General features: G+C 60.1%; 1 protein-coding gene across 3 annotated transcripts in view; it reads left to right on the top strand.

Moving 5' to 3' along the window:
* Positions 1-2,155: 2,155 nt before the first annotated feature.
* Positions 2,156-26,757, top strand: part of DGKZ (diacylglycerol kinase zeta) — a 43,491-nt gene continuing 18,889 nt past the window's right edge. For 2 of the 3 annotated variants that reach the window (XM_075712006.1, XM_075712005.1), the window contains exons 1-5: positions 22,154-22,944; positions 23,768-23,876; positions 24,587-24,682; positions 25,469-25,546; positions 25,895-25,951. In XM_075712006.1, coding sequence (XP_075568121.1) covers positions 22,154-22,944; positions 23,768-23,876; positions 24,587-24,682; positions 25,469-25,546; positions 25,895-25,951 — 1,131 coding nt within the window. Of the gene's footprint in view, positions 2,350-22,153; positions 22,945-23,767; positions 23,877-24,586; positions 24,683-25,468; positions 25,547-25,894; positions 25,952-26,757 lie in introns of those variants that run through there. The other variant, XM_075712007.1, reaches the window with a different exon arrangement.

The raw sequence follows: 26,757 nt of genomic DNA, 5'->3' as shown, positions 1-26,757 counted from the left end.
AGGCCATCCGTGCGGGCTGCAGGGGCCGGCTCTGCTCTCTTGCTTTTCTCTGGCTGCACAGAAGCCATCCACAGACCCCCTCGCTGATCTGAAGGTCTGCTGGAGCCAGAGCAGACCGAGTGGCATCTGGTTGTGAAGAGCTGGGGTTTTTGGAGCTGGGGACAGGCTGAGCCTGCAGGCTCATGCTGTGCCCTGCAGACCCACACCGGGGCACGACTGACAAATGTCTGTCTCTCCACTCTTTGGAGGCTGGCCCAGAGCCTCCCAGATGCTTGTGCTTCCCACAGTCCCTGTATCTGTCTTACCCAGATGGTTTTTCGACAAACCCTGGTGCAGGGTGAGCAGCCACTCATGGCCGGAGGGTGTTTGGAGACCCACCGCACAGGGGGGACGCATACAGCTGGGGGGTTGCGAGCGCTGCAGTGCCGGGCAGGGTAAGGACGCACGTGGCACAGGGTGGGCTGCAGGAGGACAAACCCTGCTGCCATGGCCCCGTTTGCGTGGTGGTGATGGGGCAGCTTTGGGAGAGGGGGCTGTCTCGAGACCAGGGCCTTTTGAAGAGCCGCCTGGCAGGGGAGGCGAGGCTCCTCGGCGCGCAGCCCGGCGCGCCAGGGCGTGCTCCTGCTTGCCGAGGCCACGCGCGAGACTTCTCCGGAGAGGGCCCGGCAGAGGAGGCGGCCCCGTGCCGTGGGCTGCCGGGGGAAGAGTGCGGTGCAGCCGGCTGCGATGACAGCCGCCCTCACACTTCCAGGAAGTGCAGAGAGAGGAACCAGGTGGAGGGTGCAAACAAAGCGGGGGCCCCAGGCGGGCGGCCGGGCGGTGGAGCACTGCCAGGGACCTGCCCTCAGGATGACTCCGGAAAGCGGCCGCCGGGGGAGGAAGAACGAGAGTGAACCCCAGGCTGGCTGAGCGCATCAGCTCGTGCTGCGGCAGATGTGGCGGCACCGCTCCTGGGACGTTCCCCAGAGCCCTCCGGGGGACGTAGATACGAGGTACCCGCTGAGCCAGGCCCTGCAGCCTGCCTCTTGCCCTCGGGGGGCCGAGGTGCTGTGGCTGGTGCCGACAAGCCCGCGCTTCGAGGGGTGGCGGAAAGGCTTCTCGTGCTTTCCCGGTGCCTCGCCAGCAATCCCCTCCTCTTCTCCCGGTGCCAGCGCCGGGCTTGCGCAGCACAGCCTCCCCAGCAGGGATGTCAGAGGGCTGCGTGGGCGCTCTCGACACCGAGCCTGCGAGCGCATGGGGTCAGCGGGGCTTTGCCCGGGCTGTTGGGTTCCTCCTGCGGCTGGTGGGAGCTGGAAGGTGTGTCCCCATCCCCACCAGCCATCCTGGGAATGGCCGCTGCTGGAGGTGGCCAGCGGGAGCGGCCCCGTGGGGGTTAGGGGTCAGCAGGAGCAGCCGCGCTGGGCTGGCAGCTGGGACCCTGCCCGGGCAGCCCCCGCAGCCCTGGCTTTCCGCCCGGCTTGGCACCCTTGGGGGAGCGGGGGAAAGCGGCCATCGCGGCCAGCTCGTTTTCCATGCCAAAGAGGGCTGCCCGTCGCTCCTGCCAGGCGGGAGAGCGTTTCCCTGCCCAGGGCAGCCTCGGCGCTGCCGGCCATGCGGCGCAGGCCAGCCCCTGCCCTCCGAGCCTCCGGCCCCCGGGCCGGGGTCCCGCTGGGAGCTGGGGAGGAGAAGCGGGGCGGGCGGCTCGCCCGCCTGGGTGAAAGGCGGGCAGGGAGCCGCAGCGCCCGCCCCGGCAGCAAGGCCGGCGGTGCCCGCCCGTCCCCGGAGAGGGCGGTGGCGGCGGCGGGGCTGTTGGCTCCGTCCCCCCCGTCCGTCCGGCGGTGAACAATGGGAGGCGGAGGAGGAGGCGGGGGAAGGCTCCGCTTCTGCCGCCGGGCCTCTTCCCGAGCGCGGGGCGGCGGCGGGGCCGGGGCCCGGCTTCCTGAGCCGCCGGGGCCGGCGGGGCCGGGGCCGCTGCTGCCGCTCAGCGGGCAGCGGCAGGGGGCGCTGGCGGCGCGGCGCGGCCTCCGGGGCTGGCGGTGCGCGGCCGCACTTCCTGCCCGCCCGCCGGCCCCGCTGGGGCGGGAGCCCCGGCCGGCCGCGCCGCCCCCCGCCCGCCCCCGCTCCCCTCCCCTGGTGCGGGGCGGCGGTAGCGGCGCGCCGAGCCCCGAGCCCGGCCATGGAGGCGGCGCGGCCCGCGCCGCCCGGCGGCTCGCCCTCCGCCTCCTCCTCCTCCTCCTCCTCCGCCGCTACCGCCGCCTCCTCCGGGGCGTCGGGCGGCGCCGAGCCCGAGCGGGGGCCGCCGCCGCCGCCTACGCTGGGCCGCCGGCACAGCAACAAGCGCTTCACCGGCCTCAAGCTCTTCGGGCGCAGGTGAGGAGCGGGCGGGCGGCAGCGGGACGGGGGGTGCCGCCGGCCGGGCGGGCTCCGGGCAGCGCCTCCGCCCCGGCACCTGGCGGGGGGGGGGGGGGGCGGAGGAGACGGCCGGTCCCCCGGGGCGAGGGCTGGCGGCGGGCGGCTGGAGCATCCTGAACGGAGGCTGCGGAGCCGCTGCCTCGCCCCCGCCCGAGGGGAGCCTCCCGCCGCCGGGCAGCCGCCGGCAGCCGCCGCATCGCGAAGCCGCCGCGCCAGGCCCCGGGGGGGGCTGACCCCGCTTGTAAAGTCGGCAACCGGCGGAGCGCAACCACCGAGGGATGCGGGGCACAGCGCGGGGACGGAGGGGGATGAATTCGCGTTTTCCTCCTTCGGAGCTCTTGACACGAGCGATGGGAAGTTGGGAAGCGTCGCCCTCGCTGCGCCCGCTCTCCTTCCCGGAGAACTCGGAGCCTCATCTCTGGAGGATTCGTTTCCACCTGCTCGGAACCGCCTGTCGCCATCCCCGCGCACCCGTGTCCCCTGCTTCGGCTGCGAGACCGGGGGTCCTGCAGCGCCGGGGCGATGGCTGTGCCCGTCCTCTGCTGCCTGCTGGGATCCCAGCTTCCAGCTGCTGGGATCCCAGCTTCGCTCGCTTCCTCCCCAGCGTCAGCCGGGCTCCTTGTGCCTCCTGCAGCCTTGCTGTTGGCCTCGTGGGATTTGGGGGATTCTCGGCCCACGTAAGCAAAGGGGTTCCCCTGCCATCCGGAGGTGTGTAGAAACATCGAGTAACTGAGGTCTGAAGGGACCGCTGGGGGTCACCTGGTGCACCCTGCTGCCTCGAAGCAGGGCCGAATTTGATCAGGCTGCTGCTGGCGAGTTTTGAGTGTCACCAGGGTGGAGACTGCACAGCCTCCATGGGCACCTGCTCCCATGCTTCAGCTCCTGGGAATTGTTTTTTTCCTGATATCTATTCAGAGTTTCCCTTGTTGCAACATGTGCCCATTGTCTCTCAGGTTGTCGCTGTGCACCTCTGGGCAGCGTCTGGCTCACCCTTCTCTGTACCTTCCCATCAGGTAGCTGAAGGCAGTAATAATATTCCCCCTTAACCTTCTCTTCCGCAGGCCAAACCACCCCCGTTATCTCAGCCTCTCCTTCTATCTGATAGCTCCTGCCCCCAGCCGTCTTGGTGGCCCTGTGCTGAATTTGCTATGGCTCATCAGCATTTTTGGTGTACGGGAGGGCCTGAAGCACGACGCAGTGCTCCCGGGTGGCGTCACAGGTGCTGGAGGGAGGGGAAAGGCCCCAATTTCAACCTCCACAGCCAAGCTGGAGCTGGTAGTGGAGGGCTTGCAAGGTCACCCTGCCACAGAGCGGTGCTCTGCTCTGGCTTCGGAGCCGGTGGCGGTGGCTGTCTGGAGCTCCTGGCAGTCTCTGGCCTGTCCCCACTACAGCATGGCATCTCTCTCTGGCTCCCAGGGGTTTGGGCTGCCTTTTTGCAAAGTATATCAGAGCCTACACTGAGGGGATATTCTCCATGTGTGAACAACCTTCTGCAGCATGGATACGTGGGGAAGAGGCAAAGTGGGACAGGCAGGAGGCACCAAGCTGGAGGGACGGCTGGAAATGCCTATCGAGTTGTTTGGTGCGTGGATACTTCTTGCTCTTCTTCCGCTGACAGTGGACCCGGTTTCTTCCAGTTCAGGGCGATGAGTGCGGCACCCGGAGCTGCAGGGGAGTGAGGAGAGATTCTCATGGGCCTCTGAGAAGGAAGGGGCTCCCACACACGCCCGTGGGAGGTGGACTTGGCAGGAAGCCATGCAGGATAATTGGCTGCATGCTGCCAAATTCGTGCCCACCTGAGTGTCGGAGCCGAGGGCGACGTGAAATTCCATCTCCTCCGAGGGAACTGTGGGGGAAGGCTTCACTGCACTTTCTTTTGGCGAGAAGTACAGCCAGCCCCTATCCCCCAAATGCTTTCCAACAGCCATTGATGAGGAAATTTGCACCTCCTTCGATTGTGGCCTTTAGCCAGAGCATATGTGGCTGGGAAGTGTGTCTAGAGGAAATTTAGGGAATGAGCAGGAGCTTGCCCACTAGTAGCGGTGAGTCTGGAAAGTCCCGGCTTCAAGGAGAGAGGTCTCCCGAGGTGGGCACGTGTTGCTGGGCTCTGTCTGCAGCGACGCTGGGAGGCACAGCCACGGCCAGGCAAGGGACGGGTCCACAAAATGGCAAGAGAGCCCACCTTGTCCCCAGGGCAGGTGAGACCTGAGGGGATTTAAAGAAAAAGAGGGGTGAGCCTCTGAGCTCTGGCCTCCGGCAGTACATTAGGCCCCTGTGTTTTGCAAGCAGGCTTATTTCTGTACCTTGTAATTGCCTTACAGGAGGGTGGAGTAATTGGCTCCAGAGCTGACGGAGACAAGTGCACAATACGTGCATCCGGGCCACGGATGGGTAATTCTTCTAATTGGGCTGATAAAGAGATTGGGGCTGATCAGATAATAGGTGGTTAGGATTAAATTTCCTTCATAGGTGGCCCGTTTCTTGTGCTGTGAGTGAACAGCATGGTTTACCCTTTCCAGGGGGGACTTGGGGAGGGAGTGCGAGTGCTGGGGACAAAGCCCCTGTCTTGCTCTCCCCCGTGCCGGAGAGGTGGGATGCTGAAATGCGTCTTCCCTGTGGGCTTTAGGGTCTTTAACACACCCCCCCTTCAGAGGAGGTATGTGTGATGGCCAGGTGAGCTGCAGCAGTGTAAACAGAGAGCGGAGCCGCCATCAGGACAGCCAGTGGGCAGTTGCCCTGCAGAGAGCATGGGACCAAGTTTTTGGCTGTGGTCCTTTGATAGGCCCAGTGCTGGAGCCTGCACGTGAGCCGGGGGGCGCCTGCCATTGCCCCGGGAAAGGTCTGTGGGTGGCGTGGCATGTGGGTAAACGGCAATCGAGAAACTGAGCCGAACACCCGCCTACGTCTTTCTGGGACGTCACTTGTCACCGTCTTTCTTGCAGCTTGATGCTCACGCCTGTGTGAAAGCTGGGGGAGATGTGCTAGTGGGACGGTCGCCCAGCTTTCCTCCTCCCTGCTGTGCAGGGGGATACCACCGCATCCCCTCAAACATGCTGGCCCTTGGCCAGTGAGCGGGCCCAGCCAGGGCGCGGGGCTTCGGGTTTGGTTTCCCCTAGCATGGGTGCAGTAGGGGGGCTGTGTGGTGGGGTAAGCCCCAGGCGCCCTGGCAAACGGTGATGAGGAGCCTAAAGTTTGCGATCTGCATGCTGGCAGGCTGAGCGTGGCGCTTACCTCGGGACAGGCTTTTTCACAATGCACCTTGCTGCCTGCCAGCTAGCTGTTGAGCAATGCTCCTCCTCCATGCATGCAGCTTTTGCACGCCTCTAGCTCTGAAACCTTCCACCCTCTGCTCCCCATCCAGCTCACGGTGGTATTAGCTGGGCCCAGGCCAGCAACACCCGTGGGCGTCCCCAGCTGTCCCCTGCAGCGACACCTGGGCTTGTTTGCAGGGCAGGTGGGATGTGCCAGGAGAGCTATTCCCGCTGCCGTGTTTGCTCCGCGCTCTCTGTTCCAGGCCTGACCTCCCGTGAGCAGCTCGGGGACTTTCAGTCTTGCCAGGGGAAAGAAAAAAAAAAAAGCGCTGGGCACGCTGAGCAGCCGTGCCTGTTGGCAGCCAGCACAGCCTCCCAGTGGGGCTGTTGGGATGAGGGAGGGAAGGATCAGAGTGCGGGGGGGCCCGGCTGCTCCCGGAGGCTGGGGTCCTCCCTAGCATGGTCCCTGCCTGCCACCTGCCTCGTCTCTCCAGCCCCGTGCACCCACCGGCAGCTCTGCTGCCCTGCCGAGAGCAGAGCAGGGGCTGCTGCAGTGCCGTGCACCCGTGCTGGAGGTGTCAGGACCTCTAATCTGCTTAGGAGTTGGAGCATCCCTTCCAGGAAACCCTGTAATCTCCTCAAGGGGCTGAGAGGAGGGAGGAGAAGGGATCTCTTCCCTCCTTTGAACGATGGGAAGAGAGAAGGACAGCGGAGGGGTAGAGTGGCACTGGGAGTGGGCACGGGTCTTTGCAAGGAGACAGTGTTGAGAGGGGAGAGGCAGAGCCATGGATGTTGCAAGGGGGGAGAATTTGGGAGCCGTTTGATTGCATGGGTCCTCTTGGGGACCAAGAGCAGATGCTCGTAGGGCGAGGCCAGCCCTCTGGAATCCGGAGGACGCTCTTGTGGAAGGCAACCTGAGCTCCAGCCCGTGGTGGGGGGGTGCAGTCTAGGATTTCCTTCTCTTATTGTGGTGGTGTGCCTCGGGAGCAGACAGTCTCCCCAGAGACTTGGCAAAGCCTCTAAATACAACTTCGAGCTCTGCTCTTGGTGGAGCTCAGGTTTCTTTCTCCCAGGTGACTCTGTGAGCTGAAGCTCCTGAGTTAGTTTTCAGCCATGTGTTCACTTGCTTGCTGGCTCCTGTAAATGGGTGCTGACTTTGAGATGCTGAGCTCAGGAGCAGAGCTAGGGCTGCAGGCTGAGCTTAGGCTCCCTGACCCATACTTTTCGGAAGAGACAGAGACTGGCAGGAGGTGAATTGTTTCTGCTGGAGACTTTTAGAGGTAGGGACTCTGGTGGAGAACCTACTCAGGGACATGGACAAGGCGTGGAAATAGGGGAAACCTGTCCTGCTGGTTCTTGAGCTGGCACCAGGCTCCGAGGGAATAAGTGCCTCTGTCTTTGCAATCCCAAGTCCGGGGAGTTCCCCGGGCCAGCTCTCCAGTATTACAAAAGTAATACCCCGTGTTTCTGTTGCAACTTGTGGGCCCGGCAGCAGCTGCAATCTCTCTTTGGGAGCTGGGAGGCTTCCTTCTCCTCCCCATCAGGACATCAGGTGGAGGGTGAAGCTCTGCCAAGGCAAGCGATGAGACTGTGCTGGCTGGGCCAGTGCCCAGGGGGGATGGAGTCCTCTGGTCCATGCGGGATGCATGTCTTAGACCCAGCACTGTTCTCTGCCTGCCTGTGGTTTAGGGGTTGATGGCGGGGGGGAGGGGGGACGTGTGTGTGTGTGTGTGTGTGTGTGTCTTAACTTTGTAGTTAACTGTGAGCTCGGCCCCCAGGGGAAACTCTTCCTGATCGCACCAGGGACTAACTGAGAGGACCTCTTCCCAGTCCCTGCCATCCCAGACAGTAGGAGTTAATGGGCCTCCTGCCTCAGCCCTGCCTGCCGGGCAGGTTGTGCTGTCTGGGTTAGGCTGCCAGTTCCAGTTTCTACCTGCAGCCCTTGCTCCCGCGCCTGGGAACAGGCTGCCCAAGCTTTGCCCATCTCACGGCCCCAGTGATTCAGGGCCTGGGGAAATGAGCTAAGCGTCCCCTGTCTCAGAGGAGCCCTGCCCAGCTGGCTGGGACTGGTGGGAGCTGGGGACCTGCCTCTGGGGGACTGGGGGATGCTGCCCAAGATGCGGGTGCAGGGCGCTAGGTACACGGCACTGGTGTGGGAAGCCCCTCTCTGGGGGCAGACAGAGGCCTGGCCAGAGGTAGTCCCACCCTCGGCTGCCACCCCGTCCTCTGTGTGCCCCAAGTCAGCGGGAGATGCCTTCAGTGCGCCTCGCGGGCTGCTGCCGGTGGGCATGGCTGAGCTGCTGCTCCCCTGGCATTGCCGCAGGATGCCAGCTTGTGGCGAGCACCGCAGCCTGGTCCCAGCCTCACGGCAGGGGCTCCCAGCCAGAGGTGTGAAAATCCCACCCAGGCCCGGCAGGCAAAAGCTCCGTGTTTGCTCCTTCCCTGGCTCCGCTCTCCCCATCTCTCTTCCCCTGCTCGCCAGCTGCAGCTCGGCTCTCTGCGGGGCGGGAGCAGTCTCCCTCCAAAACACGCTGTGGCTTTGCAGAAAGTCACGTGGCCCTGCTGGCTGTCTGTCCCAGGAAGTCAGGGGAGCTAACGAAGAGGCTCGTTGCAGAGGGTTTTCACCTCATTTTGGCGCAGTTTGGCTCCCACAGGAAACGTGGGTGCCGGAACAGCCCGTCCTTCGCTTACTGTTGGCAGCCCAGGTGCGGAGCCGGGGAGCGGGGGGACTCCTTCCTGCCCGCTCTCCCTTGGCTGGGGGGTTCCCACCTCCTCTCTGGGGCTGGGCTCGCCCATGAGGATGGAGAGTTATGGGGCAGAAGTACCTAAGACAGCTCGGAGCCTCTTCGCGAGCTCCTGGCCTCTGGGCACAGCCTGTAGCCAGCCCAGAGAGGGAGCGGGGAGCCGTGCAGTTGGCCACGTGCCGGCCCCTCCGTGTGAAAGTTCCCTCTCAATCAGATTATCTGTATCTCGTCCTGCCTTGCCACCCCGGCCCTCGCTGGGAGCCGCTCGGATCCGGCGCTAAGCCTCTTACCGCCCAAGCCCGAGGTCACCACACAAGGGGACGTGGCGTGGGGCACTCCGGTGGCAGGCGCCCGGCAGCTGCTGCCACTGAAATGTGGCGGGGGGGGGGGGGGGGGGGATGTTTTCTGCAGGGATTTTGCACCCGTCAGAGGCTGGCAGATGGTGGCATTAAGAGGCAGCGGGGCTCCTGTCCCGTGAGAGCTGCCGGGGTGCACGGTCGGAGGCACCCCGCTCCGTAGCCCGGCTCCCGGCTGGGCCACGGGTTGGCCTGAGGCCAGGAGATGCTCCAGCCAAGGCTGCCGGCGAGGACCCCCCACCTGGGCTCAAACAACGGCATTACCCACCCACGCGTTTTCTTGTCGTTTGAACAAGGGAGGAAGCAGATGTGGTGGGGGTAGGTGTTAGAGGGGTCCCGAGAAAGGTGCTCCCCCTCTGTGCTGGGTCACCAAGAGCTTTGCCCCCCAGCCCCTGGCTGGTGATGGGTCGGGGCTCCCAGGACTCGGTGCCCACGTGGAGGGGCGGGAGGGTTGGGAGCAGGTGAGCTGCCCTGCGCTGCCCAAACAATGCTCCTTCGTGCAAGGCTTGGCGAGTGCCTTCATGATTTATTTGAAATTCAAATCCATGCCCGAACCCAGCGGTCAAGGTGAAGGCTGCCAGGAGCCAGGCCGGTGCAGGGGAGGAGGGAGGGAAGCAGGGCTCCCTCTCTGTGCCAACCTGGCCGTGGTCCTGAGCTGTGGAGGAGCAGGGCCTGGGCACCCTTAGGCTCTTGCAGCCGGCTGGGTCGGGCTGGAGGTGACTCTGGTCTGGGCTGGGTTAGTATCCCAGAAGCCGGAGTGTGGTGCTTGATGTTCGCTGACTGGCTCTGAAGGGAGAAACGGCCTTGCTGACCCCAGCTCCATGGGCATGTTGCCTGCATTGACGTCCACAGCTGAGAGCAGGGGCAGTGGCGCGGGCGCCATTGGGGCCTCTGGGGTCTGCAAATGCTGAGGCTGTGGGGAGAGCATGTGGGGTGGAGGGATGGCACCAGGGCAGCAAAGCCATGGAGGGGGAGGATGGTGCCATGTGCCGGGCGGCCAAGTGCATTTATGGGGAGGGCTTGCTGACCACTCTCTTTGTGTCCCTAGACTCCACCTGCCCCACAAAGGTGTCTTCCCTTGTCTCCAGGGCAGCCAGCCCAGCCGATGGGGATCCAGGAGGATAAAGCACCGTCCGGCGGTGTATAAGTATGTGGTATTTTTATTGGCTTGCACAGGCTGTGCAGTCCCAGCAGCTGCCGCAATGTTTCTGCTCAAGAGCTCTCTGCCCCCCTCCACGTCTCATCCCACGTCACCCTCTTGTGTCTGCACTAACCAAGGGCACTGAAAGCCAGGCTGCCTGCTTGCTGCCTGTGTCACTAACCTGGTTCTAGAGGGCAGCTCGCTGCTGGACTTTCATCAGCTAACATGGCAGCCCCTGTTTTGCTGGTGTTTGGGGTGAAGGCCGGTTGAGGTCTTCCTTCTCCATGTCCTAGCTGTTGTGGGCATGAGGGCTATAGCACCTAGACCCTGTGCATGCTGAGTGCTTTGAAGACCTAAGGTGACAATGCTGAGAGGGTGGTTTAGTCAAATGGCCGAAGCAGCACGAAGTTCAGTAGGGCTGGGGCTGCCAGACATGGTGGGAAACCGGGGCCTGGGAGGCAGTCACGATTGCTAGGATATAGTTGCTGTGTGGGAGCCAATACCTAGGCTAGCCATGGTGTTGGGGGCTCAGGAGTGCTCCCGAGGAGATACTCGGATGTGGAGGTAGGGACAAGTCCCAGGCCCTGTTCCCAGGCTACCTGTGCCATGGTGTTTGTGGAGCAGCACGTCAGCCTAGTCGGGATTTGGCTGCGCCTGTGTGAGTGCCGCGCAGAGGCGCCGCTGCCTCCTGGCTTCTGCTAAACAGTTTCTCTGGGTATTACTCCATCTGCACGGCATCCTGGGCCTTTCCGAGTTTCCCGCTTGGTCTCCAGCTTGCCTGACCTTTTAAACACAAAAGTCTCGTGTCCCAGTGCTGCTTGGGAGTCCCGTGGTTGGAGGTGTTAGGGGCGAGAGGCAGTGTGGCTGGTTAGTGTTCTGCAGAGGGGAGGCGGATGGGGTTTGGAGCGGCCCAAAGTGCCGTGGGTTGAACAGCAGAGGGCACGGTCGCTCTTTGGAGCTCTTCTGCGCTCTGCTGTGCAGCTCTGGCCCTTTCCCTGGGGCTTGCTTCAGCTGGGTGTTGTGGCATGTCCCCTCTGCAGGGTCGCTGGCCTTGTCTCCTCGCTCCTGGTTTTGCTTTCCTCTCTTCTGCAAGGGAGGACTTTGCAAAGCGTCTGCGTGGAGCTTTTTTTTTGTGCTGCCATGGGTGAAGTGGCTGGCGAGCTTACTGGCTTAAACTCCTCAGCCCCTCCCGCGGGCTGGCTGATGCTCAGAGGCAAACCTCCAGCCAAGGCAGCTGTTAGCCAGCTCGCCGCTGCACAGGCTTGCATGTCCTGGTAGCACTCGGAGCTGTGCAGTGGCACCCGCCCAACCTCTGCACCTGGAGCCTGGGTTGCTCCCCCCGCTCCGGTGGTCACCGGAGCACCCGGTGTCACCCTGTGGGAGGGGGAGCAGAGCGAGGCAGCCCTGGGCTGCCAGTCTGTGGTGGAGTGTTAGCGTGTGCCAGGAAGGGGGAAAGTGGTCTGCGCCTCTTCCCCTGGGATTTCCTCTCCAAATGATGGCGGGAGAAAAGAGCCTGTTGGTGAGGCTGCAGAGGCTGGCAGACATGGGGATGTTGAGAGAAGAAAAAGAAGCATACAAAAGCAGATATGCTGAGGGCATTTAGAAGAAAAAGGGTGGAGGAGGAAAAACCAAAATCAACTTCTCCTGCCCTCCCATTTGTAGCAGAGGGACAAGCTGACATTTAGCAAAAATGAAGAAGTGATAGATTTAACATTGCTAAGAGGAGTTACTTTAATTTTGACGTGAGGTGGGGGAGAAAAAGGCTTGGTAGCTCACTGCCACGGGGTGAAAAAGTGAAACCAAAGATTAGACTTGATATCAGTAACAGGGTCACAGTTAAACCAACAAATGCCTTTCAGGTGGCAAGTCGGCATGTGCTTTGCTTAGTCACAGGGTCATGATGCAGGCTTGGGACGCAGAAATAGGAGGTGTCTTTTCTGTCTCAGCCTCAGGCTTTGCGGGGGCGGGGCAGATCACTGGGGACCGGGTTTCTTGGGGGTGCTGAGCAGTCCCTCCCTTGCAGATGCCTGCAGGGGCTGCCACTTGTGTGGTTTCAGGTGCGTGGGACCAGGGTCTCCTCAATTAGAAAGCCTTGCTCAGGGCTGCGTGGGGCTGGGAGCCTCTCAGCTCGGAGCAGTGGTTTCTGCTTGAACATGGCAGACTGAAACCTGTGACAGCAGCATGGGGAGCTGAAGGTCTCCCTCACCACCCGTTCACCTGTGTGCATGTTTGCAGGGTGAGGGCTTAGTAAGTCACAGGGGGGAAGGAGGAGAACGACAGCAGGATGGTTTGCCTGGCTGGCTTGAGGAGAGGGCTCTTGGGCTTCCTGTTCCTGCTGCCTCCAGGGAAAGGACTTGGAGGACCAGTGAGCTGGTCTCTGGCTGGTCTGCTTGACTTGGAAGGGATTTTGGGGCCAGCTAGAATCCGCCCTGGGCATCCCTCCAGGCTTTTTCTGTTTGCAAGTCTGGGTCCTGCCGGCCCAGGAGGGAGGTGGGACTGTGGCGGGGGTGAGGAGCAGCAGGCGGTGTCGGTGGGGGTCTCTGCTGTGCCTAGACCGCGGGGCACGGGGAGAGCAGGGCGGGCATGGGGCAGTTGGAGAGAAGCTCCCCTGGCTGGAGGAGGGGCTGGGGAGGAACTCCACATATCTCTTACCGGGCTTCTTTGCTCTGGATGGGCAGATAGTTACAGCACAATTTTAATTTCCTCTTTGATAAATACACCAGGAAAACATCTTGCCGGTCCTACTAAGTGGGTCTTAAGCTGTTAAGACTTAACAGTGATGGACTGGGGACTGTTCTGGGGGCCAATCCACAGCTTTTCCTCCTCAGTCTTCCTCCCGTGGTCACAGCCGGCAGTGCTGCTGCCCTGGGTCTCTGAGGATGTCGGGACCTGCTCGGCTGCTAGTGGCAGCTGGCCCTTTCCTGGCACTGGGAAGGGAAGTCCAAAGGACGTGTACCCTGTGTAGGGAAAGGGGCAGAGCCCTCCATCCTTCAGCAGCTGCCGGGTTTGAGGGGAGAGCGAGCTGAGCACGGGTGAACATCTCCTCCTGCCTGCCCCAGGCATCTCCAGCTCCCCTTCCCCGCTGGTGCTGTGAGAAAAGTGCTGAATGCCATCCCCATAGCAGCTTTGGTGGTGGAGAGGTTTGCTCGCATGTGCTCACCCACCCCTGGCTCCTGCCGCTTCGCAAAGGCCACTCGCTCCTTCTGCCGTGACAGAGATAGTAGCGGCGATGGTAGCTCAGCCTTCAGGCCTGGCTCCCCTCTGGTTAATGGTTTCCTGTGAACTGCTTTCAAGATACCCATCCGGGAAGGCAGCTGGCCGCCTTCACCGCACTGACAGCAGCCTCCCCTGATGTTTTGTTACGATCATTTTACTGTAGTCTCCCTCAGGCCCCGAGGACACTGGGCATGGTCCAAACGTGCGCATGCATGCTCCTACACACAGAGGCAAAGAGCTCCCTGTCTAATATTAGCTGTGACATGTATGCAAGGGGCAGGGGCAGGCAGGAGGAGGCAGGGTGTGAAAGGACGAGGTCCCAGCTGTGGCCGCCTGCGCTGACTCACTACAGCCGCGTGCGTGGCTATCGGCTCTGGTCACTGGGTAAATGACTGAAATAACAATAGCTGGTGACTCACCCCTTGTGGGCATCATGGAGCGAGCCGGCCTTCAGCGTGACCCCCCCCGCCTCTGCAAAGGCCAAAGCGGAGATGGGTTTTATGGCCCCAAAAGGGAGCTGGGTTGCATTTGGCTGGGAGCAGCTCCCTGGGGGCAGCTGGGGGACCCAGGGTAGTGGTGAAGTGTGACGGGGAAGTTCCCAGCCTGGCTGCAAGAGGTCCCGCAGGGGGTTTGCAGCAACAAGGGGAGGCAAAAAGCTCCCAAGATGTCTGTGGAGCTCACCTGGACCAGACAGTGGCCGTAACTTGGGAGCAAGTTACCTCCTGTGCACAAGCACAGGCTGTCGGTGGCAAGGCGGCTCGGCTCCGATCAGCCGTGCAAACCCTTTTATCTTTATCGAGGTCCCAAAGAGGCAGGAGAGAATCTCTTCCTCCACGGCTTCCTCCCCTTATCCTCCTCTTGCTGCTCTGAGGGAAGCGGTGGCATCCCCTAGGTTTAGTTGGGTGCTGGGAGGTGGCTGGGTGCCAGGGGGGACCCCTCTCTTTCTGGGCCCCCTCTGGTGCATGCGCCTCTGGCTGGGGATGAGCCAGCCTCGGGGTTGCTCGGAGAGGAAGTGCAGTTGGTTATTTTAACGAGCGCTGTCAGGGTTTGCAGCGCGGGGAGGAGGCGGAGGGAGAAGCTGAGTGCTCGCTCTCCAAACTAGGACTTGGTTGGGGAGGGCTGGCCCGCCGCTGCTGCGCGGCCACCGCCACCCGCTCGGCACCTGCAGGGACCCCGCGCCGCTCCAGATCAGGTCACGGGGGCTTTTCCCCACGGTCACCCCTTCTCTTCTCCTCCTCCTATTCCTTCTCGTCCTTCACATTTTGCTGCTTTTGTTTGTGCTGGGTGGGGGATGGGAGGGGACCGGGGGAGTCAGCCCTTGGTTCTTGCATATGGTCTGAGTAGGTACCGGGTCCCGTCCTGCTGGGGAAAGGCAGGGGGGAGCGGACCCCAGAGTCATCCCCAAGACCCTCAACCTTGCTTCTGCTGGGCAGTGCTTGCTGCCGGAGGCTGGAGCGAGCCCATGGGGCTACGAGCGTTCCCCAGGGCTGAGGCGAGGGCTCTGTGAAACGCAGCCACCGTGGCACTTGGTGGCACCTGGCTGTTGTTTCCTCTTTGGAAGGAGGGCAGGGGTTTTTGCTGCCAGAGGCGTGTTTCCAGCTGCCCAGTCCGCTGCCTGTTGCAGCACTGGCTGCATCCTGCCAGCCTGTGTGGCATGGGGATGGCAGCAGGAAATCTGCATGTGGCAGAGGACGGCAGTGTGGGGAGCCAGCCTGCACTTCACCGGGACCCCCGGACCCCAACCACTTTGCCCTGCAATAGTTTAGGGAAGCAGGACAGACTTGTGGGCTCCTGGCATCTCCGCCAGTGACAGTGAGGCACCGTGCTCCTGCCAGGAGTGGAGGGATGCCCTTCCCAATCCCTGCTGTGGGCTGGAGGGAGGCATGCGGCTCCCATCTCTCTGTTATCAGTGCCTGTAGCTGAGCCCCTGAGGCTCTCTTGGCTTTGCTTTGGGAGGTGCAAAGGTCTTTGCATGCCTTTGGGAGGTCCAAAGACTTCCCAGCCGTGGGAATCACTGCCTGTGCTCTCCATCTGCCACGCTGCAGCTTTATCTTTATGCTGGGTTTACCGTCCTCCTCCCTGGGGCTGCTGCCCTGGGCAAATACTGCATGTTGCCATGCCCAGGATGTCATCCCCACACCATGATGTCATCCCCCCATGCTGGGAGAAAACTTTGGGGCCGCTCAGGGAGTTTGGATCAGAAAGCTGGGCTGTGGGACCAGCCTCCCTTTGAATAGCGTGTCCATCCTGTATGGGAGGCATGGAGCCGTGCGTACCGAAGGAGGGGACCGGCCCTGGGGAGGACAGTGGAAATCTGCTAAAGAAACCACAGGCTGGGCAACCAAACCACTGGGATACCCTGCCGAGCCCCCCACTGCTTTGCTTCATGCATGTAGCTCTGTAAAGGGAGCTCAGAGAGGGAGAAGAAAATCTCAAAGTTCTTCCCAGCCTGCATTGCCAGTCCTGCTGAGGCGACCAAAATAGAAACTGCATGGCCGGCCTCTCCCCCGACCCCTGCTCTGCCTCGGCCATGGCACGCTGATGGTGGTGGCTCACCCCCTGCATTTCATCCTGGGTTAATTCACTGCCTGAGGCTGTCAGTCTTGCTGTTCGGCTCCCCAGCCAAACGCAGCGACAGATTGTTTAAATCAGGGCTGTCAGGTTTCTTGATAACCAGGAGGCAGATTATTTATTGTAGTGGCAGATAAACTTCATAATGTTATGATGGTGGAAAGTTGTCAAGGGATATGAACACCTGGAGTCAGCCCAGGAGCCTCCAAGGAGATGGCTTTGGTTTAAATTAAGACAAAACGCTGTCTTCCATGGATTTTGGGAAGGAAATCACATTGTTGTAATGGGAACATTACTCTGAGCCTTAGGGCTGGCAAACTCTTGACTTTATGAAGCGTAAGTGGAGGGTCTGAGCTAGTCTGGCAGACGTGCCTTAAAGCACATCTCAGGTTCACCCTGAGAAGGCGGTGAAGGGGAGGTGGCAGCAGGGCATTGTGCAGAGCTTGGGGAGAGGGGGGATGGAGCTGCCACCAGAAGGATGTGGGGTTATGCTAGGAACTGTGAAAAAGTTTCAGGCCCTTCTGCTCACTGTCCCTGTTCTTCCCAGCAAGCTGAACTCGAGAGCACTTTTCTTGTGAAGGGCCAGGTGGGAGGGTGGGATGGCAGATCCCTTTTGCCTTGCCTTGATCGAGGCTTGGCCAGGCAGCAGGGACCGCTCTCAGGTCGCTGCGTGGCCCTGGGCAGTTCCTTCCCCTGGCTTTGCCCCTTAGAGAAGCTTGCCATGACAAGCTGCAAAGCCGTCGTGTTTTGTTTCTTTGCCTTGCCTACAACCCCTTGCAAGAAGCTGCAGGTCCCTGTCCCTGCATCCACTCCCGTGCCTTGCTTGTTCAAACAAGGCGGCTTAGAGGCTGCATCTCCTCTGTGTGGCGTCCCCAGCTCCTGATGAAGTGTGAATAACCAGAAAGCAGTGTGGGGTTAAAGTTAGTGGCCGTGTCTCATCCCTGGTGTGGACTGCGTGGTGATCGGCCCGGGGCACCTGCAGTCAGAAGCGATGCTGAATTGGTGATGCTGAGCCGTCGCTGCCATTTGGGGTGTGCCATGAAATTCCCGTCCCCTGGAATAAAGCCAGTGGGCGAGTTTTGCTTCTGGCCATCTTGTTGCAGGGATGCCGTTACCCTTCTGCGTTTGGGGTGTGTCAGGGTATTTGCATTAGGTCCACAGCGCTGGCACTGCTGCAACACTGTGCAGCAGAAGTGTGCATGTGTGGGAGCAGGAGGCTGCGAGTTGTGCTCTTGCTCGGCCACGTGCAAGATGGGTACGAAGAGGCCAAACTGACGTTGCTGCCCGTGAAGCAGTGCAGTCGTGGGGCCTCCAGGTTGGTCAACCAAAGTGCCCAGTAGTACTGACAGGCTTCTGACCACGTTAGCAAAACCTTTAGATGTTGCCAGGGGTGCCTTGCTCTTGCTGTCCATGCTCAGTAGCTCTGGCAGGGGCCTCTGTGCAGCTCCCTGCAGAGAGGGGTGCTAGGACTGCAAATGCAGAGACCTCAGGGCTGGGAGGAGGTCTTCCGCAGCTTCATGCATGTGATCACCAGCTGGTTTCTAAGCCCTTGCCTTGCTTTGTCACTAGGAGGGAGGTCTGAAGTCCTCTGGATCGACTCCAGGGCTCACTGTTCCCATCTGAGTGTCATGCAAGGGCCAGAAACTGCCTTCTGCAGCCTCGAAGGGCAACCTTAAGGTTGTGGCAGTAGTCTCCTCCACAGTATATGAGGGTGATGGTACAACTGAGGATGTCCTTGGCCATGGTTTGCCCTGAGAATACCATGCTCTTGCAGCTCGGGAGCCTGGGAGTGAGGTGCTATGGCCCATGTAGGCGGTGGCACTTGTTGCAGTAGGTCAAATGAATGAATCCTAAAATAGAAGGTAAGCATGGCCCGTAGCTCACTCCTCGTGATGCTTTGAAAGGTTCATGGTTTGGACAGAGCCTCCTTACTCCTGTGCTGGGGGGAGCTGCATCTCCTTGCTCATGCTGGAGGGCGCTGTGTGTCCCCAGCTCAGGGAGCTCCTGACTCTGCTTTATTTGCGTGATGTAGGAGAGATTACAGCTGGAGTGGAAATTCTGGGTAGAAACAAACCGCGCAGAGTTTGGGAACTCGCTGATCGCTGCTCACCTCGCTGCAACCAAAGCCCTGAGAGCTGCACCACGTCTTGGCCAGTGTACTCCCTTCCCCATCTGGCATGGAGGCACCTTCCTGAGCAGACCTCATCCGTGCTGGTTGCCCTTCATGGTGCCTCAGAGTGTGCTGGCTGGGGAGCCTGAGGGAGAGGAGAGGTTGGTGACTGATCCTGGGAGCAGGACGGGAGAGTGGGGACAGGATCTCAGCAGGGGTGGTGTGGGGACGGCAGCGTACATGGCAAGATTGAGTATCAGAGCACTGAAGCGGGGGGCAGGGTGCGAGCTTGTGATGGAAACTGAGGCTGAAGGCAAGCGGTGGTATGTCAGCAGGGTGGGGATGAGCAGCAGCTCCCTGGATGAGCTCCCGGGCTCTTGTCCTTCGGTCCCTCCAGTGTCCTGGCAGGGAGGACACAGAGAGGCAGAAGCCCAGGAGATCTTGGTGTCACGCAGGGGTGGCTATTAATAACACACTTTCCCTGTGCTTGAGCTGTGCAAGTCAAGCGTCCTTGCCAGGGAAGACAGCTTGTAAACTGAAATGGGCTCCTGCTTGCATGCTGCCAGCTCCGGTGCTGCAGCAGCTCCCCAGCACCCGCAGCAAGCTGGGACGCAGCCAGCCACCGTCAGGACAGACGCTCGTCACGGAGCAGGGCAAAACTCTCGGACTCATTTCCCTTGCTGTAGCCCCGTGGTTGGAAAAAATGCTTTCCAGTCAACTAACTGGAGGTTTGCTGAAAGGTCGGGAGGAGCTGATGGGTTTTTTTCAAGTCCAGGCTTCCCTAGGGCTTAAGACTTGTGTGTTGTGCTGCTGGTAGTGTCCTTCAGTAGGGTCCTTTTGCCACCCTTGGTGCCAGGAGAGGGGTGCCAGGTTTGGCACTGTATGAGGGTAACCTGGGATCTCTCTTGCTTCTGGGTGCTGGCAAGAAGAGACCAGGCTGCTGCAGGGACAGAGGGAATAATAATGTGGAGGAAGAGCTGAGCAGGTGTGTGGCACAGCATCCCTCTACATGTCTAAGGGCACAGAGGGCCTGTGCAGTGCAGTACATGGGTGCTTGCGTGAGGCTAGTGGAGGAAAGCAGAATAACAGAGCTGAGTATCAAGAAGCTCTCCTTGATGTGGGCAGAGCCTAGGCCTTGAGGGACACTGCGTGTCTAGCCCTAGGAGTCAGCCTGGTTTTGGAGCTGCTGCTGCCACCACCACAGGAGGGAAGGCTGCTGGCTGTCTGGAGAGCAGGATCTCCGTACCAGCCAATCCACAAACCCTGTGTCCACTGAAGTTACAGGATGCAAGTTTTTCCTCTTCAATCCCTGCTTGACTTTCCAAGGGCATTTAGATCCTGCCACTGAGGTTAGCTCTGTCCTTAGCCTCTGAGTGCCCAGGGAGCTTCCTGCAGCAGCCCCTTCCTGCCCCAGCTCGCAAGGGCAGGACTGCTGCCTGCCCATGCTCCAGGATATGTTCCTGCTTCAGCAGCATCTCTGCCCACCGATGTCAAGCAGGGAGCATAGGAGTCTGACAAGCTCTGAAGGATCTGGTTAGGAAAAAAAAAAAAAACGAAAACCAAAACTCCCAAGAGCTCCGACTGCAGATCATGAGCAGACCAGAGCTGCTGGCTCCTTCCTCATCACAGAAGGAGATTGAAATGATAGTGCAAAGCTGCTTGTAAGTAGAGTTGATATCCTAGTGCGTGCAGCAGTACTTCCTTTCCCTCCCACCCTGCAAATGCCAGGCTGCCTCCATCCAGCCTCCTTACCTAACTGAGCTGAGTAAGGCAGTCTGCAGAGCAGCCACAGGTGCTGGCTGTTCTCCATCTTGTCTCAGCAACAAACAGTGGAGATCCCAGAGATGGGCTGGTGTTAGGCCAGGGACTTCCAAGGCTTAGCTCCTCTCGGGCTCCTCTCCGCCCAGTGTGTGGTTCCCCAGCTGCTCTGCACGCAGCTCTACTGGCGCACATCAACTCTGGGCACCCCGGCAGTCAGTGCGTCTGCTCCACCAGCAGCAGCTCTCAACACTTGTGATACACCATTTGGAGCTCAGATTGGAAGTAAGTTGTGAGAGATGGGGATATCTTCACCATCGTATCTGAGCTGCCATGTGCTGCTGTTGTGGGCTGTCAGATGCTTGCCTGGTCATAACTTTCACCACTGGTGGCCAGAGTGTGAGTCCATGTGCCACTTTCAGGCGGCCCTGAAGATAAAAAGGGCCGTAATCAGCTAGTACCCAAACATAAATGTCAAGCCAAGGTTGTTCTAGCAGATTTCCTTCTGAGACTGTGGTGCAAAAAGGAAGGAAGCTGTGTTGAGAGATCTTCCTGCCTGTAACAGCAACTCAGCAAGCAGTACAGCAGCTTCATGCTAGTGGAATATCTGGGGCAAGAGGGAGTATCCATTCAGCTCATTTGGGATGTAGTTGGACAGTATGTCTCCCCCAGCAGCTAAAGCCAGCCAAAAAGGGTCTGCTGCAGCATGCCAATCCAGGCAGTGTTCCCTCTTGGGTTTTTTAACACATTTTATTTGTTGAGGTAATTTTTAACACCTATTGGTAATCATGCAATTTACTGTGCATCCTCCTGGAGACGATGGGGAGAAGGAACAGGAATGGAGCACTGCAGTGTCAGGGACAGGCTGGAAGCAGGGTGATTTGCAAAATGTACTTTTGCCCTCTACAAAGCTGCACAGGCCTCGGTGGTGTGATAGTTAACCTGCTGGTGACCAAGTACCTGCATTGCTTGCTGTGGTGAGACTTGAGAAATCCCTCTGAGGAGGTGGCACTTTGTTTTTGCTTTCAGTTCAACCAGGCTTTAGCTGCCCTGATGCTGCTCTCTGGAGGGCATTGCTGTCCTTCCTTCCTTGTGCTGCTTTACTGAGTACAGGCATGGCAGTGAGAAAACTAAAGAAACTAAAGAGGTGGCTTTCTTGCCTACCAGGCTGGAGGAGACCAAACCAAGCCTGGCCTTCTCCAGAAATACAAACTCAGCTTTGTACTCATCTAAAAGAAACCAAAGTACAGCCCAGTGGATTGCTTGTGGTACAAGCACTAAGCAAAAGCTTCAGTTTGCAGTCCAGAAAGTAACACCTATGTCCCATTGTACATTCATATCCGAGACAAAAAGGGAAGCTTCTGACAAATTTGCCTGTTTGTGTGGACCTTGGGGCAGTGGAGGTTTGGGCCACGGTGTTCCCTTGAAGGTCCTCTGCTATTGCTGACCTGCAAGTGAGTGCATAAAAGAGCATGAGAAGGGAGGAAGGTTAGAAGCGAGTGCAGCGGGTGCCAACCTTAGTGCAGTGGTGAGTGGTGTGCCCATACCCGTGTGATGGGTACAGGAGCTGCCTTGTACAGCATGGAAATTGTTGAGAGTGAAGGTGGTGGCTTATGTGTGCCTACAGGCTGCCGTGATCCAGAGTCCCCTGCCTTGGGAGCAATTGAAGAGCCAGAAGTTTGCTTCTACCAAACTGTGGGTCTTGGTGGGTTTTTTGAGTTGCCCTTGAATAAATCCTCTCTGTTTAGCGGCTGAAGAGAGGTGGCAGCTGGAGGGTGGGAAGCAAAGCACTAGCTTTGGAGGAGGGGAGCGCTGGAGGTAGCCAGATTCAGCCTCTTCCACGCCAGCCTTTGCATGCCGAGCCACCAGCACTGAAACCGCTGCAGCACCTTCCACCTGTGGCATGGGGCTTTCCACGGGCTGCTGCAATGTCTGGGCAGCCTGTCAAGCTTCAAGGGCTGGGCAGGGAAAGCTGAAGAGCCCCAGTAAAGCTCTTTCCACCAGGAGAGGGAAGTTTTGAGCAGGACTGACGGGATGATTTTCCTAGCCCTTCTCTGCTCTACTCCAGCTCTGTCAGCCAGCTTCCACCAAATCTGCCTGCCCGGCTTTTACTTGCCTGGTTGTTTTATTTCTTTAGGATTTGCAAGGGTTTAGTTTCGATTTGCTGCAAATTCGGCGGGGCTGGTGCTTAGGTGGTGTGGTTCCTGTGGGGAAACCAGGCAGGCCGGCGCCAAGGGAATGAAGGAGAGTGGTGGGGATAGTCGCCAGGACTGATTGGCACCTCGGGATGCAGGGGCTATGCCGATCCCACAGCGGTGAGCCCGGGGCGCAGAGGGTCCTGGCGAGGCAGTGACACCTGCCCTGCCGCCGCAGCACCCTGGGCTGAGCTGTGAAACCCAAGGAGAGGGGGAGCTGTGGGGAGCAGGAGCCCCACTGGTGCGTCCACCCAGCAAGCGGGTCCCAGCCCTGCTGCGCAGGCATCGCCATGTCCCCCCCTCCCCGCTCCTGCTGTCCCCCCATCCCCCTGCCCTGACCCCTGCAGCCCAGCCCGGGGACTCACAGGGGAGTCTATTTAATTCCTGGTCTCTTGTGTTAACAGCCACCGTCTGGGTGCGATGGAAACCTTTTTTAGGCGGCACTTTGGGAGGAAGGGGCTGCGGCGTGCCAGCGCAGTGGCTGTGCCCACGGGCAAGGCCAGGCGACGCTCCCAGGCGGGGCTGCCCTCCACCTCGCTGGCCCAGCGCCGCCGCGGCTCGGGCGCCCCGCTGCCGGCCCTCTCCTGCCTGGGCCTGCCGCGACGCCCCGGCCCCCGCCGCCGCTCCAGCACCACACCGCCCTGCCTCAGCCCCAGGTTCTCCGTGCAGACGAAGCGCGGGGGCCGGGCACGAGCCATCGACGCCCAGCTGGTGGGTCCCTCCATTCTCCTGGCCAGCCTCATCCCCACCGGAGAGGAGGGGGACAGGGCACCCCGCACCGACAGCTCCGGATCCGAGACTCCGGAGGATGGTGGCGGCGCCACGGTGGCGGGAGCTGAGCGGGGCCGGCGCGAGCGGTGGGCTGAGGAGAGGTGGCTGGCCATGCTGCCCCGGCTGCGGCCGCTCCAGGCCAGGCTGCTGTCGCGGGGCCCCCGCTGCCTGCGGCGTGCGTCCTCCCACCGCCTGCCCACGGACTTCGTGTACGGCCGGGCCACCTACGGCTTGCCGGGCCGCTACCGCCGCCTCAGCCAGCGCCGCCGTTCCAGCGATGCCCCCTGGCCCGGGCTGCTCCCCTCCGGCCACCTGCGGCTGCTGGCCCAGCACTGTGTGGAGGCGGCTGGAGCTGGGCACCCCTCTGCCGCCCTCCCTGAGTGCTTGGGACCGGAGCCCACCTGCCATGCTGCCCGGGACAGCTGGAGCCCCCGGCTGCTGTATGTATGGCGGCAGCGTGCAAGCGGGCAATGCCTCGGGGAGGGGAGGCTGGGCACAGACCTAGGCTCGGCGGGGAAGGAGGGAAGGGGCTCGGCGCCGTTGGCCCTGGCTGCCATCACTGTCTTGCAGTGCTGTTCACATCCCCTGAGCATCTCCCGCTCGGGCCAGCGCTGCCTCTGGTGCTCTCGGCACACCCCCTGGGACTTGCAGGCATCCCCTTCTGCCAGCCCGGGGCCAGAGGGAGGTGGCAGGCCTGGCTGTGGGCTGGAGATGCACACTTTCTCCAGCTGGCAGGCTCTGCTGCTCCTTTCCTCCACCCTAGCCCATCTGGGAGAAGCTTGCCAGCTCCAAACAAACAGCTGCTCTTTTTGCCAGCTGGTTGTGCTGGTCCCTGAAAATGCCCCAGGCTCTGAGGTGCCTTGGCATGGGAGAGCTGCGGGAGCTTCTGTGGGGCAAGGGCTCTGGGTTGTCCCTGCAAAGGCAGCCCCACCACTGCAGCCGGTGGAGTGTCCCAGGCTGTTCTGCAATGGACCTGTCATCCCCAAGGGCTTTGACCCAGCAGGCCCAGGCTGTGCCTTTTGCCAGATGCAACGGTGCCTTTAGCTGAGCCGTCAGCAATGTGGCCAGCACTTCTTCGTCTCACAGGGCTGCCTTGCAGGAGCGGGTACTCCTCGGCCGATGGTGCTGTGGATTCACCTCATTTCCAGACACTTGGTCCTGAGGATGCTTTTCTGCTCCAGCCTCACCACCCACCCCAGAAGCAGGCTGTGTTTTGCCTTCCTCCTCCCCTGATCTAATAGCCAGCCCTCCCGTGTCTTCCAGGAAAGCTATTGCCAAGTCCAGCCTCCAGCACATGGTAGCTCAGCCAAACCCTGCACTAGCCCTGAGGAGTGACTCGGAGAGGCAGATACGCAGCACTGTGGACTGGAGCGTAAGTTGTAGCGCATTTTGCTGGGCGTTGCATGGGACGGGCTCCTGGCCAAGAAGCAGCAGGCTCTTCCTAGGCTGAGGCTTCCCAGGTGACTTCAGCTTTGACACGTTTATGGCCTCCACTGTTGCCACCAGCTGGAGCCAGCGTCTGTGCTGCTGGCAGCACCCCTTGATGCTGCGAGGAGAGGCTGTGCAGGCACAGGTGGTTCCCGGGAGGATGGCATAGCTACTCCACTGCCAGCGCTTCTGTTCCTGGCAGCCAAGGTCTTCTGGTGGCTGGGGCCAAGCAGCAGGAACAAGCCCCTGCTCCTTTGCAGGCTAAGCCTGGCAGGTTTTAAGCCGCATCCTCAGGTTGTAGAAGAGAAGCTGTTTCAGGATAGTAACCTGCATTGAATTTGCTCCAGTGCCTCCTCTCAGGGGATGATGGAAGCAGCCCCCCTGTGCAGGACACTGCAACTGGGCTATGGGTCTTGAAGCTGGTTTTCTGCGGCCCTCTCATTTCCAACGGGTGGGCCAAGTCAGCAGCTTTGTGAGGTTTCCTCTGTCTAGGTGTTGGCCTTGGTTGTTCTGTGTATCTTGTCTCCCAGCCTACACCTAGCTCCAACCCCCCAGCCTCGTCCCAGTCTCTTATCCCTCGCACAAAGCATTTTAGGGGCTTGGATGCCCACCCGGGGGATGCTCTCAGACAAACACGTTGTCTTGTGATTTCAGGAGACTGCAGTCTATGGGGAGCACATCTGGTTTGAGACCAATGTCTCTGGGGACTTCTGCTACGTTGGGGAACAGAACTGTATGGCGAAACTGCTGGTGAGTCGGCGGCGCGGGCTGTGCTGCCACCCGGCGGGGACGCCGCGGAGGCCCTGCTGCCGAGGCGGGGGCGAGCGCAGGGGTCTGGGGGGCTGCCACGGTGGGGACTGTGTCGCTCCTACCTCTGCGTGCTGGAGGGCTGGGCCCCCAATTTCTGCCGGTGCTGGTGCTCAGTTTGCAATGGGAACCTGACGTGCGGTTGCTGCTCGCTTGGAGGTAGTATGATGATATTCCGGGGAGAGGCTGTTGGGATCTCACACCCTTAGAGGGAGAATCCGAATCCAGCTTCTCTGGAAAGACCTTTCAGTAGAGGAGAAAAGCGAGTGCTGGAGACCCAGGCCTGCTGCCTCCTGATCCTGCAGGCAGCACTGATCTTACAGGGTTGCTGCAGTTCTCCCTCCCGGCTTGCAGACTCGATCCTGCGTGTGGTGTGGCCATGGAGCACTGATGCCATCCTGTGCTTGCCCACAGGGCTTACCGTGAGAGCCCCGCGAGTGCCTCCCAGACCAGCTTCCATGGTGCTCTCAGGCAATGTCAGAAGAGGCCAAGGACTGATTAAGCAGCGGGAGAGCACCTCCCTGCTCTGTCAGAGACTCGAGAGCATCTGCTGTAGGCACACACTTAGATCCCTTTACTTGCAAGCAGCCTAGGTGTACATAACTTTCCTGTAGGACTTGTTCTGCGTCCTGAAATATATGAAGGAGGTGTAATGGGAGGCTGAGCTTGCTGGCCTCTAAACACTGCTATTCATGTGCATGCTTTTCCTCCTCTTTTCTCCTCCTCCAGCAAAAACCCCTCTCCAGGCGTAAGTGTGCAGCCTGCAAGATCGTAGTGCATACGCCCTGCATCGAACAGCTGGAGAAAGTGAGTAGAGCCTGTTAAGCCCTCTCTGTGGCTCACAAAGCTGTAACAAACAGCCTTTTCCTGGGCAGCCCTTCCTCTTGGGTAGTGAAACACAAGAAGATTGGGGAACTGCTATGTGTCATTGCAAAGAGAGGTCTTCTGAGGAAGACAATACCAAAAGGAGTATCTAGTGACATGATTGGGACCCCAGGCCCCATTTTGTTCAGTAGCAGAGATACGTGAGGGGTTTCGCGGGAAGCATCAAACATCTCTACAGGCTCTGGGCCTGCTGTAGTGAAATAAACTCCAGTAGGTTTCCTTCAGGTATGATGATTTTACTGATTCCTCTCATGTGTGTTCAACCTACAGATAAATTTCCGCTGCAAACCTTCCTTCAGGGAGTCAGGATCCCGGAACGTACGGGAGGTGAGAGATGTGCCTGGGACGCTGCCCATGTCTGACCCCTCCTTGCCTTCCCAGTTTGGTGGCAGAGGCATCAGATGCTGCCAGCCTGTTGCCCATCAGAGTGCAGGCACCATGCAGCCTCCTGGCTCCAAGGGGATGGCGCAGTAAAGGGGATGTGTCTTTGCAAGGCAGCAGCGCAGACTGGATGTGAGGAGCTCGCAGGCAGCAAATGCAGTACATGTGCTGGTTTGCATGTCCTAAGGCTCCTGCATCTGCATGAGGGGAACCTGCAAACAGTATTTCCTGGGAGAGTTTTTTGCCCCCTTTGTGCTGGTCCCCAAGCAAGTAGGGGAGGCTGTGGCAAACAGCAGTTTGCCAAGTCTCCCACAATTTGGAAGGGAGCAGTACAGGCTCACTTCTTGCTTTATTGCTCAGCCCTGACCTGTGCCACAGGTACTCCAGGTAACAGTGGAAGATGCCCACAGTGGTGCTGTCAGACCCCTTTAGCCCATGTTTTAATGTCCTGGGCGTAAGCAGCGGCCTGGGACCTGCCTGCTGAGCTGCATTGGTAGAAGCACTTGTCAGCCTTCATGCTTCACCCTCCAGCTCATGGAGCCCGCGTAGCCCATGCAGTGCTCTGGAGTGGGTATGGATGGCTCAGTCATGGGCCATTTTGGTAACACAGTTGCTGCCCCCACACCGTGTTTGTGCTGGCACAGCAGACACAGTAGGGGAAAGGTAATCAAACACAGGGCTGCCTGCTCAGAAATGCCAGTGTCACCTGGTGAGGTAAAGCTTTCAACATCACTTTAAACCTTCGTTTCTTC

Source organism: Pelecanus crispus, chromosome 6, assembly GCF_030463565.1.
Source record: "Pelecanus crispus isolate bPelCri1 chromosome 6, bPelCri1.pri, whole genome shotgun sequence".
Lineage (NCBI taxonomy): Eukaryota > Metazoa > Chordata > Aves > Pelecaniformes > Pelecanidae > Pelecanus > Pelecanus crispus.
This window is presented reverse-complemented; position numbering and strand designations above follow the sequence as displayed.